The sequence below is a fragment of the Dendrobates tinctorius genome, unplaced genomic scaffold (genome assembly GCF_039654945.1).
Source record: "Dendrobates tinctorius isolate UK_male_01 unplaced genomic scaffold, ASM3965494v1 ptg000070l, whole genome shotgun sequence".
In the NCBI taxonomy this organism is placed as follows: domain Eukaryota; kingdom Metazoa; phylum Chordata; class Amphibia; order Anura; family Dendrobatidae; genus Dendrobates; species Dendrobates tinctorius.
The window spans coordinates 14,898,844-14,912,579 of record NW_027361738.1 but is presented as its reverse complement, the minus strand read 5'-3'; the positions used below and the strand labels follow the sequence as shown (position 1 = coordinate 14,912,579).

General features: G+C 50.5%; 1 protein-coding gene across 3 annotated transcripts in view; it reads left to right on the top strand.

Annotated features, from left to right (window-relative positions):
• STK31 (serine/threonine kinase 31) overlaps window positions 1–13,736 on the top strand; it is a 171,717-nt gene that overhangs the window by 20,538 nt on the left and 137,443 nt on the right. For all 3 annotated transcript variants that reach the window (XM_073581407.1, XM_073581406.1, XM_073581405.1), the window contains exons 5-6: window positions 8,900–8,974; window positions 10,254–10,403. In XM_073581407.1, the coding sequence (XP_073437508.1) occupies window positions 8,900–8,974; window positions 10,254–10,403 (225 nt within the window). The remainder of the gene's footprint in view (window positions 1–8,899; window positions 8,975–10,253; window positions 10,404–13,736) is intronic.

Sequence of the window (13,736 nt, the reverse complement as noted above, 5' to 3'; positions counted from 1 at the left end):
GAGTATTGATCCGCTTCAGACAAGAACCTGTTGCTATAATGGCCGACATCCAGCAGATGTTTCATTACTTCATCATGAAGGAAGACAGCAGAAACTATCTTAGGTTCCTATGGCACAAAGACAACAATGTCAACAATCAAGTCATAGACTACCGGATGAAGGTCCATGTCTTCGGCAACAGTCCTTCACCTGCTGTGGCGATCTACGGACTGAGACGGACAGCCCAGGAAGGTGAGAGAGAGTACGGATCCGATGCTCGTCAATTCGTAGAGAAGAACTTCTACGTAGACGACGGGCTCAAGTCCTTGCCCACAAGTGAAGAGGCAATTGACCTACTCTCCAGGACACAGGAAATGCTATCCACATCAAACCTCAGACTCCACAAGATCATCTCTAACAGTCAAGAAGTAATGAGCGCGTTTCCATCTGAGGACCATGCCACGAACCTAAAGGACCTCAACTTAGGTTCTGATGTTCCTCCCACACAGCGCAGCCTTGGTCTACTGTGGGATATCAAACAGGACACCTTCACCTTCCAAGTGTCGCCCTGTGACAAACCCTTTACCAAACGAGGAGTCCTATCTGTCATAAACAGCATCTACGATCCTCTCGGGTTTGTAGCATCCATCACTATTCAAGGCAAGATACTGTTAAGACAGCTCACTGCCGAGAACACTGATTGGGACACCCCTCTTCCGACTCAGAAACAGCAAAGGTGGGAGACATGGAAGAAGTCCTTGAAGTTCTTAGAGCAACTCCAAGTCCCACGTTGTTATTCTCCAATTATCCTTACCCCAGCTACACTTCTTACACAGAAGATTGGAGCTGCTACAGTTCCCCCCGGGAATTTCGATAACAAGGACATTTACAAACGTCAGTAGAAGCAAGTACAACACATAGCTAACATGTTTTGGCACCGTTGGAAGACCGAATACTTGCACCTGCTTCAAAACCGTCACAAATGGCAGACACCCAGTCCCAATCTCCAAGAAGGAGACCTTGTTCTCTTAAAAGACAGAGGCTCATCGTAACGACTGGCCAATGGGTCTTATCACCAAGGTCATGCCCAGCGAGGACGGAAAGACTCGTAAGACAGAAGTTAAGGTGACAAAAGGGGGCTCTACCCAAACCTTCCTCCGTCTGGTCACCGATCTCGTGCTGCTACTGCCAAAGGAGGACGTCACATGTACTGAACATTGCTCCTGGACGTTGCTCACGGCGGGGAGCATTCCTACTCATTCCCCAGTTTTATTGAGCATTGACATTTTCCATTGGATTGAACTTTGAACATTGCCATTGGATTGCTGGGTTGGTGGAAGAGTTGGCATGTTTGCGGCTTCCCCAATCCGAAGATGGGTTAATAGACTTGGACTTATCTTCCGGTGTGATCTACGGGTCAACAACAACGAGTTGGACTTTAAAAATGTTTATTATTGCATACATGTTTTTCTCTTTTCTCTTGTTTTTCTGGTTCGAACGACTTCGAAGAATTACGGACATCGTGAAATCCAAGGATTTCAGACGGGGAGTGTCATGTCCCACGACTTGGGAAATCATTTAATATTTGCATTGTTTGTGTTGCATCATCTGTTGCTAGGCAGAAGTTTGCCTTTCCCTGTCTTTTGCCCCAACTCTCTCCCTGTAGTCCTGTGATGTTTGTTCCCTCCCTTATTCTCCATTTTGTGATCGTCCCTCCATCTGTATGCATCTTCTTACATGTCCTCTGAAGAATATTCCTTTTTACCTGCTGCTTTCATCATAATACAAGAATTTCAGTTAAAGCATTCCTCTTTTCCTGGAGTCTTCTTACATGAGATCGTGGCTGAGTTAAGCTGTCTGATTAATCGGTATGAACGTGAGTACAGGTCGATACGGAAGGGGCCCAGAAAGAGAGGTCTATCCAGGCACCATACGTTCTACATATCCATGAGTCAGAATAATATCATTATATGGTATCTCAAAAAAGGGGTGACAGATTCCCTTTAAAATACAGAAGACAAGTCTTACCGGGGAAGAGATATTGGAATAATTTAGTTACCATGTCTCCATGGTAACAGACTACAAACAAACCCTATGAAGTCTGATCCCTGATCTTTCTGTATTCTCTTCTATCTTTTCAGTTGATGGTACCTGCTGAATAACAGGATTTTTGGGTTGCTTACCGTAAAATCTGTTTCTCGGAGCCTTCATTGGGGGACACAGAGACCTTGGGTGTATGCTGCTGCCACTAGGAGGCTGACACTATGCACAAAAAGAGATAGCTCCTCCTCCGCAGTGTACACCCCACCGACCGGCAGAGAATTCCTCAGTTAGTGAGAAAGCAGTAGGAGACAGAATAGGTTGACAACATAAACAACTCAACTGTAACCATTCAACCAAAGTAAGAACAGGAGCTGTAAAACATGGGAGGGTGCTGTGTCCCCCAATGAAGGCTCCGAGAAACAGATTTTACGGTAAGCAACCCAAAAATCCTGTTTTCTCGTTCGCCTTATTGGGGGACACAGAGACCTTGGGACGTCCCAAAGCAGTCCCTGGGGTGGGAAAAACAAACTTCCATCAGGCCAGCGGACTCACCACCGCGGCCTGCAGAATCCGTCTACCTAGGCTGGCGTCCGCCGAAGCGTAGGTGTGGACTCTGTAGAATTTCACAAACGTGTGAACCGATGACCATGTTGCAGCTTTGCAAAGCCGCAGTGCGGAAGCTCTGTGGCGCACCGCCCAGGAGGCACCCACTGCTCGAGTAGAGTGGGCCCTGATACCCGGAGGGGCTCAGCGACGCTTAACACGGTAGGCTTCCGGGATAGCCGATCTGATCCAGCGAGCAATGGTGGCTTTTGACGCCGGGTGACCTTTCCGCGCTCCATCAGGGATAATGAAAAGAGACTCTGTCTTTCGCAAGGAAGTCGTCCTAGACAGACTCTTACCGCCCTAACCAGGTCCAGCTTGTTCAAGGACCGCTCTCGGGGATGAGTTGGATTCGGACAAAAGGACGGGAGCACGATATCCTCGTTGAGGTGAAACGAGGACACCACCTTCGGAAGGAACGAGGGCGGAGGCCGCAGAACTACCTTATCCTGGTGGAGAACCAGAAAGGGAGAGCGGCACGAAAGAGCTGCCAATTCCGACACGCGCCGGACGGAGGTGATGGCCACCAGAAAGGCTACCTTCCAAGAAAGGAGAGAAAGGGAAATATCCCTGAGGGGTTCAAAGGGCGGACCTTGCAGAACCTCAAGAACCAGATTAAGATCCCATGGATCCACGGGCGCCCGGTACGGCGGGACCGTGTGAGCCACGCCCTGAAGAAAGATCTTAACCTGAGGACGGGAAGCCAACGTTTTCTGAAACAGAATGGACAGCGCCGAAACTTGACCCTTCAGGGAACTGAGGGCAAGCCCCGCATCCAATCCTGCCTGAAGAAACGCTAGGACTGAAGGGAGCGAAAAGGACATGGGCGCGACGTCATTGGTCTCACACCAAGTGAAATAGGCCTTCCAAGTACGGTAGTAAATCTTGGAAGATGATGGCTTTCTGGCTCGGATCATGGTCTGAATTACTTGGTCGGAAAATCCTGCTCGTTTCAGAACCTCGGTCTCAACAGCCACGCCGTTAAATTGAGCGGCCGAGAATTGGGGTGGCAAATCGGACCCTGAGACAGCAGACCTGTTCTGTCTGGAAGCTTCCAGGGGGCGTCCGCGAGAAGGTTGACAATGTCCGCGAACCAAGACCTTCTGGGCCAATTCGGGGCGATGAGAATGACCGGAAGTCCTTCTGCCTTGATCTTCTTCAACAGCTTGGGAAGAAGAGGCAGAGGAGGGAACAGGTAGGGAAGTTCGAACTGGGACCAAGGAACGGCCTGGGCGTCGGCGCCCACTGCCAGAGGGTCCCGAGACCTGGACACGAATTGTGGGACTTTCCTGTTGAGGCGAGACGCCATGAGGTCTACATCCGGGGTTCCCCACCGAAGGCAGAGCAGATGAAACACTTCCGGATGTAGGGACCATTCTCCCGCTGCGAGACCCTCGCGGCTGAGAAAATCGGCGGCCCAGTTGTCTACGCCGGGAATGTGAACCGCGGAAATTGTCGGGACGGAAATCTCCGCCCAACGAAGAATCTTGGACACCTCCGCCAGGGCTGAAACACTCCGTGTTCCCCCTTGGCGGTTGACATATGCCACCGCTGTGGCGTTGTCTGTCTGAATCCGTACCGGCAGTCCCTTGAGGAGCCTTTCCCAGTGGACCAGAGCAAGATGGATCGCTCGAATCTCCAGAGCGTTGATCGGTAGCGCTGATTCCCGATCCGACCATCGACCCTGGACAGTGTGGTAGCGGAACACAGCACCCCAACCGAGGAGACTGGCATCTGTGGTTACTATCTGCCAGTGGGAAGGAAGGATCGACCCGATAGAATGAGAGGTGACGACAACCACCAGTTGAGAGACCGCTTGATCCGGTAAGAAAGATGGACAGGGTGATCCAGGGACCGAGGCGACCTGTTCCATTTCGACAGAATGGCCTGCTGGAGAGGCCTGGCGTGAAATTGGGCAAAGGGAACTGCCTCTATCGCCGCGACCATCTTTCCCAGGACCCTCATGGCTGTACGGAGGGATGGGAATCGCGAGGTCTGCAGCGATCGTACTTCCTGCTGCAGAGAGAGAATCTTGACCGACGAGTGTCGAACAGAAGACCTAGAAAGACCAGGCGTTGGGTAGGAACCAGACAGGACTTTTTCCTGTTGACGATCCACCCGAAATTGGAAAGAGTATCCAGGACGATTGACAAACTTTGGTGAGCCTGTTGGAATGAGGGAGCCTTGATCAGAATATCGTCTAGGTACGGGAAAAGAACGAGGCCTCTGACTCTCAACAAAGCCATCAACGCAGCCATGATCTTCGTGAAGACTCTGGGAGCGGTGGCAAGACCGAAGGGCAGTGCGACAAACTGGTAGTGGTGCTGTCGAATCGCAAAGCGCAGGAACTTCTGATGTCTGGAGAAAATTGGAACATGTAAATGGGCATCTTGGATGTCTATTGAGCACATGAATTCCTGCTCCTCCATGGAGGCGATGACCGAGCGAAGCGACTCCATGCGGAAGTGGCGAAGGCGGACCCTCTTGTTGAGCAGCTTGAGATCCAAGATGGGTTGAACTGCGCCGTCTTTTTTCGGCACTACAAACAGGTTTGAGTAGAACCCCGTGAAGCGCTCCGATTCGGGAACGGGCACAATCACCCCGGAACTGAGGAGAGCGGCGATAGCTGTAGAGAACCCCGGGATCAAGGCTGGATCCTTTGGAGGCCGGGATTCGAAGAAACGATCCCGTGGGAGAGAGACGAACTCTATCTTGTATCCTGAGGATACGACCTCCCTGACCCGGGCGTCCTCCACGGCGGCCAGCCAAACGTCCCTGAAGGAAAGAAGTCTACCTCCCAATTGGAAAGGCCCTTCGCGTGCCCGATGATAGTCATGATGAAGTAGACCGTCCAGATCTAGATCTGGACGGTCTGCCCTGGGAGGAGTGGGGTCGCCAGGAAGGAGTGGGTCTGAAGGAAACTTTCCTTCTCTCCTGGTGAGCCTGCGGTCTCTGTTGGCTGGAGGAGTTGTCCGCCGTATTGAAACGGCGGAAAGTCCGAAAGGGTCGAAACTGACGCCTTAGTGGGGGTCTGCGAGGCTTGGACTGAGGGAGGAGTGAACTCGTGCCTCCGGTGGCGTCCTTAATAATCTGGTCCAATCGGGACCCAAAGAGGCGCACCCCCTGAAAAGGCAGGTTAGTGAGGGACTTTTTAGAAGACAAGTCCGCTTGCCATGCCTTTAGCCAAAGTGTACGTCGAATTGCAATAACGTTGCTTGACGCCTGAACTGCACAGGATGCAGCATCCAAGGAAGCGGAGAGAAGATAGTCCCCAGCATGGGAGATCTGATTGGCGAGATTGGCCAAATGCTCCGGTTGCGCCTTATCTAAGATGCCCTGCCGAAGGTCGTCTGCCCACGTGGCTATGGTCTTTGCTCTCCAGGATGAAGCAAAGATTGGACACACCGCCGCTGAAGCCGCTTCAAAGGCAGACTTCGCCAGGGATTCTATAATCCTGTCATTAGAATCCTTTAGGGACGCCACGCCGGAAAACGGGAGAACCGTGTTATTGGATAGCCTGGACACGGGCGGATCGACCGAGGGAGAGGCCGACCAGTTGTCCGTGAGCTCCTTAGCAAATGGGTAGAGTATGCCGAGACGTTTTCCTCTTTGAAAGCGTCTGGTCGGATCCTCTCTTTCCTTGGTAAAAATTTTCCCAAACTGGGAATGGAAAGGAAAAACCCTGGAGGGAGTTTCTGCCCGTCTGAATGAAACCTCCTGATCTGAGGTTTTTGCAGGGGAGTCAGCAATATCGAAGGTATGATGGATCGCAGCAATGAGGTCCTGCACTGTGACCTTCATGCTTGCATCCTGGTCTGAATCCAGCTCTAAAATCCCCTCAGATGATCTGTCCGAAAACGCTTCCCCTGACTCGGGAGAGGAGGCCCGAGAGGGAGACTGGTGAGAAGGGCTATGCGGTGAGATGGGACTAGGAGAGGATTCCGGCTGGGAATCTTGCCTGGGTCTTTTGCGACTACCGCTGGCTGATTCAGATGGAACAATTTGGGACCTGCTTGGCCCTGCTGAAGAGTCCAGGGGCAACTTATCAAGAACGGCCACCAGGGACTGAGACACCCTGGTGAGGTCTGCCACTGATTGAGATAGCGAGGAGGCCCAGCCAGGCATGGGGGGCTCACTCTCACCTGGGGCCGCAGATGGCTCCTGGATGGCGTCAGGCTGAATTGGATTGCTACAATCCAGGCAGAGGGGAGTGGACTGGCCTGAGGGAAGTTTGCGATTGCACGAAGAACATGCAAAGTACTTGACTAAAGTGCAGGGGGGGCGGTAGAGCGGGTACGATCAGACTTAGACATAGTGAAAAGCTGAGGTAATGCCAGAAGGTTGGGGGGACAGAGGGCGGAGAAGGGTCAGTCTGCAGTGCAGAGCTACTCACGGTCCGGTGTCCCCAGAAGCGATGCTCTGCGACCTGTCAGTGGATGCAGGTCAGAGCGAAATCCGGCCGACAGACCTCCTGAAAAAACCAGCTGGAGAAGATGCTGTCCAGTGAGGAGCTGGTGCCCGGCTAACAGGCTGGGAAAATGGCGCCGTCCTGATAAAAAGCGCGCCTTAGGAGGGAGGGAGGAGCACCTCGCAGGGTTAAAATTCACCGCCCTCTAGCCAATAGCAGGCTGGGCAGGTGAAGGACAGGCGGTGGGAGGGCCTGGGAAGAGCGGGAGAGAAGCCCGCTTAGAAGAAAGGGGCGGGGGGCGTGGCCGCGACGCAGCGGTAGGCCCGAACTGAAGCCGGGGCCTAAATTAGTTGCGGCGGCCGCCTGTCAGCAGGGGGTCGGCGCGGAGGTCCGAAAAAGTGGGACGCCGCAGTCGCAAGTCGCTCCCAATGGGAAAAAACCCTGTGCTCCCTGTACCCAGAAAGGGGGGAGGGAAGGGGGGGGGATGCCCAGCAACATTGAGCTGCCTATAGCCTTGTGGCGACTGCGAGCGACCGCAGCGCCTACCCCTGTGACCATTGAAGAGGTGACCGTCGGGAATGGGCAGCAGGTAAATATATATGAAGCCGGGGCCTAATACTCACCTATCCACGATCCGTTACCTGTCTGAAGAAGTCTTGCGTCTCATCCAACTGACAGGCTCTGGTAGACGAGTGGGAGGGAGACTGGCGACAAGGACCCCTGGAGTCACTGGCACGTCTTGGTGTCGGCGTCCGTCTGGCTGGTCCTGCCGCGGAGAACTGCAAGGATACGGGGTGGCAGTACACCCCGTACTTGCAGACTCCATGTGGGAGTACAGATGTGACTTTTCACTCTGTATCCCTCCGTAGAACCTGAAAAGGAACGACGCACGACGAGGTAGATATGGGTCTAATAAAAGACCCGTGTCCACCTCCTACTGACACTAAGCTAAACTGGGGAATTCTCTGCCGGTCGGTGGGGTGTACACTGCGGAGGAGGAGCTATCTTTTTTTGTGCATAGCGTCAGCCTCCTAGTGGCAGCAGCATACACCCAAGGTCTCTGTCCCCCAATAAGGCGAACGAGAAATATGTTCTTAAGAGGTAGATTAAAAAGATTCAGGTTTTTTTTTTTCTGTTACCACGGAAGCACATGGGGCTGTAGATTCAACGCTTAGACATTTTTAAGGAATATCTCCAGAATTGTTCACTTTTTTTTTTTTATTTTTTTCTTGAAGAATCATTTAAAGGGAGCCTGTAATGATGTTTGAGGCCTCCAAATTCTTTGCATTGCTGGGTAGGGTGGTAATGTTCAAGTTCAAAGCAATCTTCCTGGCTGCAAAGTTTTTTTTTTTTTTTTTTTTTTTTTTCCAGTGCTGAGAATCAACTTTGACTCTTTATAGATACAAGGCTTTATGTCCACCAGTACCTGACTAGTGCATTGACTGTCCACATTATTACTCACCTAGCGCCATTTCATGTGCTTGATGTCTCTAAATTTGACGTTACGGAAGAGAGGACAATCAAGCATGTGGAGGTGGAAATCGTCCCGCTCTCAGCGTGCTTGCAGCCTCAATTACATAAAGTTTCAAAGTTAGACTTTGTAAAGGTGAAAAAATTAATTTGCGTCCAGGATGATCTGTCAGAACTTGTCTCTTACTGCTCCAACTCAGCAGTGCAGTTTGGGGCCCCTAATATTCCGACCCCTGTAACCTTCAGCGATCATCAGATTCCCATAGATAGCTGATAATGTGCCGAGATGGGACCTTCCAATCTCTGGCAGCATATTTTTTTTTTTTTTGTACCAGTAGATATTTTTGGAAATGTACAGTATATAAAATAATGTAGTGTCTTGCATGTCTTTTCCAGGTTTATGGTGGTATGTTTTCAGCAGATAAATGCTGGTACAGATGTAAACTACTGCACGTGGTTAGTGATGAGCAAGTAAGTAATGTGCTGTCATATGCTCAATCTCTTCTCACTAGCTACCTATTTACCGATACATTTTATGTTTTGCTAACATTTTCACTTTACTGAAAGTGATGCTCCATCTTTGAACCTACATTTGACAATAATTTTTCCTATTTAGGCCACCATACCAGGGGTCCTCTGTCCTGCTGTCGCTGCCTCCCTGTCATATGGATGACAGTGGGCCTGCTCGAGCGCTGATCCATTAGTTCTTTAATGGTGATAACTGATTGAAGGGCTCGGCTATATCCGGCAGTCCTGTAGAGAATGAACGGAATGGTGGTTGAACATGTTCGCTGCTAATCCATTCAAGTGGAGTTGCTCTTTCTGGCAAACATTGTGGGATTTCTGCAGATGGGCCCCGCACAAATCTAAAAGGAATCTATCCTGTGGAATATTACTGGATCATCCCTTTTAGGAGTTATCCATTACTCAATTGACAACCCCTTCGCAATTTCTATATTCCCCCTATAGCATAAAACTAGCTATACTCACCGGGCGCAGTTCCAGCGATGTTGGTGCCTGGTTTCCTGGGGCTCATATGACACGGGTAAGAGCCGTGTGACTTGTATCTTTCCCCTTTTAGTACCTGGTGAAGTATCACCTGTCACATTTAAAAGAAGGTCTCAAAATAAAATTGGTTAGTGACGTCAATAATAACGTGTAGTAACTAAGCTTGAGAAACCCTGGTGTGAGTTTTGCTTCAAATTAGTCATGGTCTCCTGGCTGTTGGCATTGACGTTTTGTCCACTATGCCTGGCAGGACATCTGTCATGGTCTCCCCAATGTCAGCATGCCCAGTCTGCCATTACTCATCACCCCTATACTGCTGCCCAGACCATTATTTTGAGCTATGTGCCAGTTTTATTAGTGCAACGTTTCTCTCCTTTAATAAAGGCAGAGATATGTAAAGGGAGATCTAGAAATGTTTGACGTTGATTCTCTTTAGCACCTTTAAAAATATTTTTTTTGAAAGTGACAAATCCATTGAAAAATAACCATATATTACTAAATCTAAATTTAACTACTTGGTAGCTTTCCGAAGTTCCATGATGGGTGCTAATTTTAAAGTAAGCAAATGACATAAGTGCCTATGGTACATTTTAGACATTCACACCATAAGTCACTTGCATTTGCTCATAGTTTGCGCACAGGGCACAGTTAGCCCCCTATAATAGGTATTTAGCAATACCATATGTAAATACTAGAACATGCCGTCCAATGGCGAAATTATTGATGATATTTATTTCTGTAGTGTGCAGTCACTTATATTGACTATGGAAACTCAGAAGTTATAGCTACATCCAGCATTGTTGAGCTTCCTGAGGAATTACAAGTGCCACCTATTGCTCAGAAGTACAGATTTTGGGGGCTTCAGCTTCAGACCACTTCAGATATTGAACAGGTGAGATAATTACTGCCACTTGTCATGTCATCATAACTGGTGTTTATAGAATTCATTTTTTTTTCTCTAAAGTTTCTTTCTATATGTAACTTAAAGACTTTTTGATGGATTTTTTTTAAATGTAAATTGAGCACCTCCTCCAGTTGCCGCTGCCCTGATGGTTTGGTAAAGTATTTTCCTTCTATGCCTCAGTGGGGGGACAAAAAAAACAGTGGGTGTTATGCTGCTTGCCACTAGGAGGACACTATGTAAACCAGAAAAAAAGTATACACCCTCTCGCTGGATGAGATATCTCCAGTTCATGCTTGGTGTCTGTAGGAGTCACTTGGGTCTGGTTTCAGACCCAACCGTTTTTATTTTAATTTTGAATTTTTCTGTATTATTATTATTATTTTTTTTTTTTTTAATTAACGGAGTGAAGGGGGCGACGGTTCCTTTCTACGGCCTGCTCTCCCCCGAACCAACAACAGGCAAGCACGCAGAGTATACCTCCCCGTACACTTTCCTGTGACGAATGGGGCTGATTCCTCTAGCAATATTGGCGATGATCCTTACGACCGGAGTCCGGTAATCCACGGATATGAGGGCAGGCGCACGGAACGGAGAAGACTGGACAGCGCTTTCGTAAGCCCTGAATCAGCCCCATAGCTTTCCATCCCCCTATCCTAGGGAGGATCGATTTGAGCATGGCCCTTTAAGAACTCCTCCAGCTCTGCTACATCAGCCCAGGAGGATGAGAGCCTGCATGGATGGCTGGGCAGCGCTGAGCACTGGAGTTGAGGTATGTGGTCAGGTCCTGGCCCCCAAGAGAAGCGCTAACGTAGCGTCAGCGGCGGGGCACCGGCCCCCCATCGCGCCCCCCCCCCTTGGCGCTACCGCGGGTAGCCTGAAAAATTTAGTCCCCGGCTTTCCGGCCTGCTAGGCTGCAATTTCAATAGTGCCACCCACTAGCGCCCCCCCACCCACCGCGGGTAGCCTCAAAAATTTAGACCCCGGCTTTTCCGGCCTACTAGGCCGTTATTTGAATTACGCCGCCTGCGCTATTGCCGCCGCCTCGCCTTGGCGCCCCTCATACCAGACGAGGCGCGCAATTCTAATCTCGGGGGCCATATCTTTTTACCTCAGCCTGCTCTGGATACGAGCTGTGAGGCGAACATTCTGCCGGATACCGGGTGACACCACAGGGCCACCGCTATTCCTCCCGGGGGACACAGCATAGGACCGGGTAAGCTGCATCTGCCCTCAGATTAAAGCTTAACCCCTTCCCGGCACGTTCCCTGCAGCTGCAGCAGACTGCCGTTAACCCTTTCAGGAGCGCTATGTCTCAATCTAAGGAGGCTGAACGGGCTGCTAAAAAGCACACTGCGTTTTTTTTTACCGTGAGTACCACTTGCAAGTCTGCCTTACCCTGTGCACGGACTGCGACCCGGCCTGCGCCCCGATCTGCGCTAAATCGCCCCTCGCTGCCGCTGATGACGGGCCTCCTGCGTTTAGTACCCCTGAGTGGGCTGCGTCCCTGTCACGGTCAGTGGAGTCTCTGACCCAGGCTATATTCTCCTTCCGGGAGGACTCTTTAAGCCAGAAGGCGTCCTTACCCCCCGAGGAAGGCTCTGGCATCGGCCAGGAACCGTCCACCAGCAGGGGCCGTACTCGTTCAAGGGATGGTCAGGTTTCTAGAAAGCCTCCCCTAGTCCCGTTTGCGCCTCTGTGACTCCTGTCTCTCGCTCTCCCTCTCCCGGAGTTCTCAGTGATCACGACTCTGAATTCGAATCTGACACGTCAGCCCCTCAGAATCCCCCAACTGATCAAGAGTCGCTTGATTCTCTTATAGAATCAGTCAACAGGATTCTGAAGTTGGATGAGGATAATGTTCCCGCTCCAGCACATCCTATCTCGCTTAAGAAAACCTAACGTGTGCGCAGGTTATTTACCAGCCATCCGGACTTTAAGGAAATTGTCCAGAAACATAGGGATCGTCCGCATAAGCGGTTGACAGGGCAAAAGTCTACTCAGGCTAAATACCCTTTTGATTCAGACCTAATGAAGGATTGGTTACAGTCCCCTCCGGTGGACCCGCCTGTATCGCGTCTTGCTTCAAAAACGCTTCTATCCGTTTCTGAGGGTTCCTCAATCAGAAACCCCTCTGATCGTCAGATTGACTACCTTGCCCGTTCAGTTTTTGAAGCTTCAGGAGCAGCGCTTTTTCCATCTTTCGCGGCAATTTGAGTCACTAAGGCAATGGCCGCTTGGGCAGAAGTCTTGATTACTTCCTTCCAGGGCACCAATCTTCCTTCGGAGGCAACCACGGTCGCCAGGCAGATAATTCATGCAGCGGACTTTGTAGTAGATGCTTCTTTTGATGCCGCCAATTGCGCTGCTCAAACTTCCGCTAATGCGATCTCCATTAGAAGAGCCCTATGGCTCCACGACTGGCGGGTGAATGCCACATCTAAAAGATCGTTGACTTCTCTCCCCTTTCAAACGGGTCGTCTTTTTGGAGAGAAATTGGATCAGCTCATTTCTGATGCTACCGGGGGAAAAAGTAAATTACTTCCTCAACAAAAGGCTGTTCGACTGTTTCGCAACCAGCAGCCGACGCGCTTTCGATCTTTTCGCAACAACTCCGGTTGGTCCTCCTCTACTTTCTCTTCCGGACCAGGTCCGCGCGGAGACAGAGGCTCCCAGGTCTCATACAGACCTAACCGCTCTTGGAAAGCCAGGCCTAGGGCTTCTGGATCCAGGGGAGCCAGATCTCATAGATCTACCCAATGACTTGTTGCGGGATCCGGCGGACACCGACAGAGTAGGCGGTCGCCTTCTTTCCTTCAGCCACACCTGGCTCGCGGTCGCCCACTACAAGTGGGTCAGGGAGCTGGTGTCCTCCGGATACAAGATAGAGTTTTCCTCTCCCCCTCCAACTTGCTTTTTCCTTTCCTCTCCCCCCAAGAGAAAGACAAGAGCCTTCCTTCGGGCTGTTCAGGCACTCTTAAGGGACGGAGTCATCATTCCGGTCCCTCATCACGAAAGATTCAGAGGATTTTATTCAAACCTTTTTGTGGTTCCAAAGATGGATGGGACGATGCGACCCATTCTGGATCTCAGACTGTTAAATCAGTTTGTCATAGTTCAGTGATTCCGAATGGAATCCCTCCGATCAGTTGTCGCTTCCATGGAAAAAGGAGAGTTCCTAGCATCCACTGACATCAAGGACGCTTACCTTCACATTCCGATCTGCCCGTCTCACCATCAGTTCCTACGTTTTGCAATTCACGAGGAACACTTACAGTTCGTTGCCTTGCCCATCGGACTCGCCACCGCCCCCATGGTCTTTAC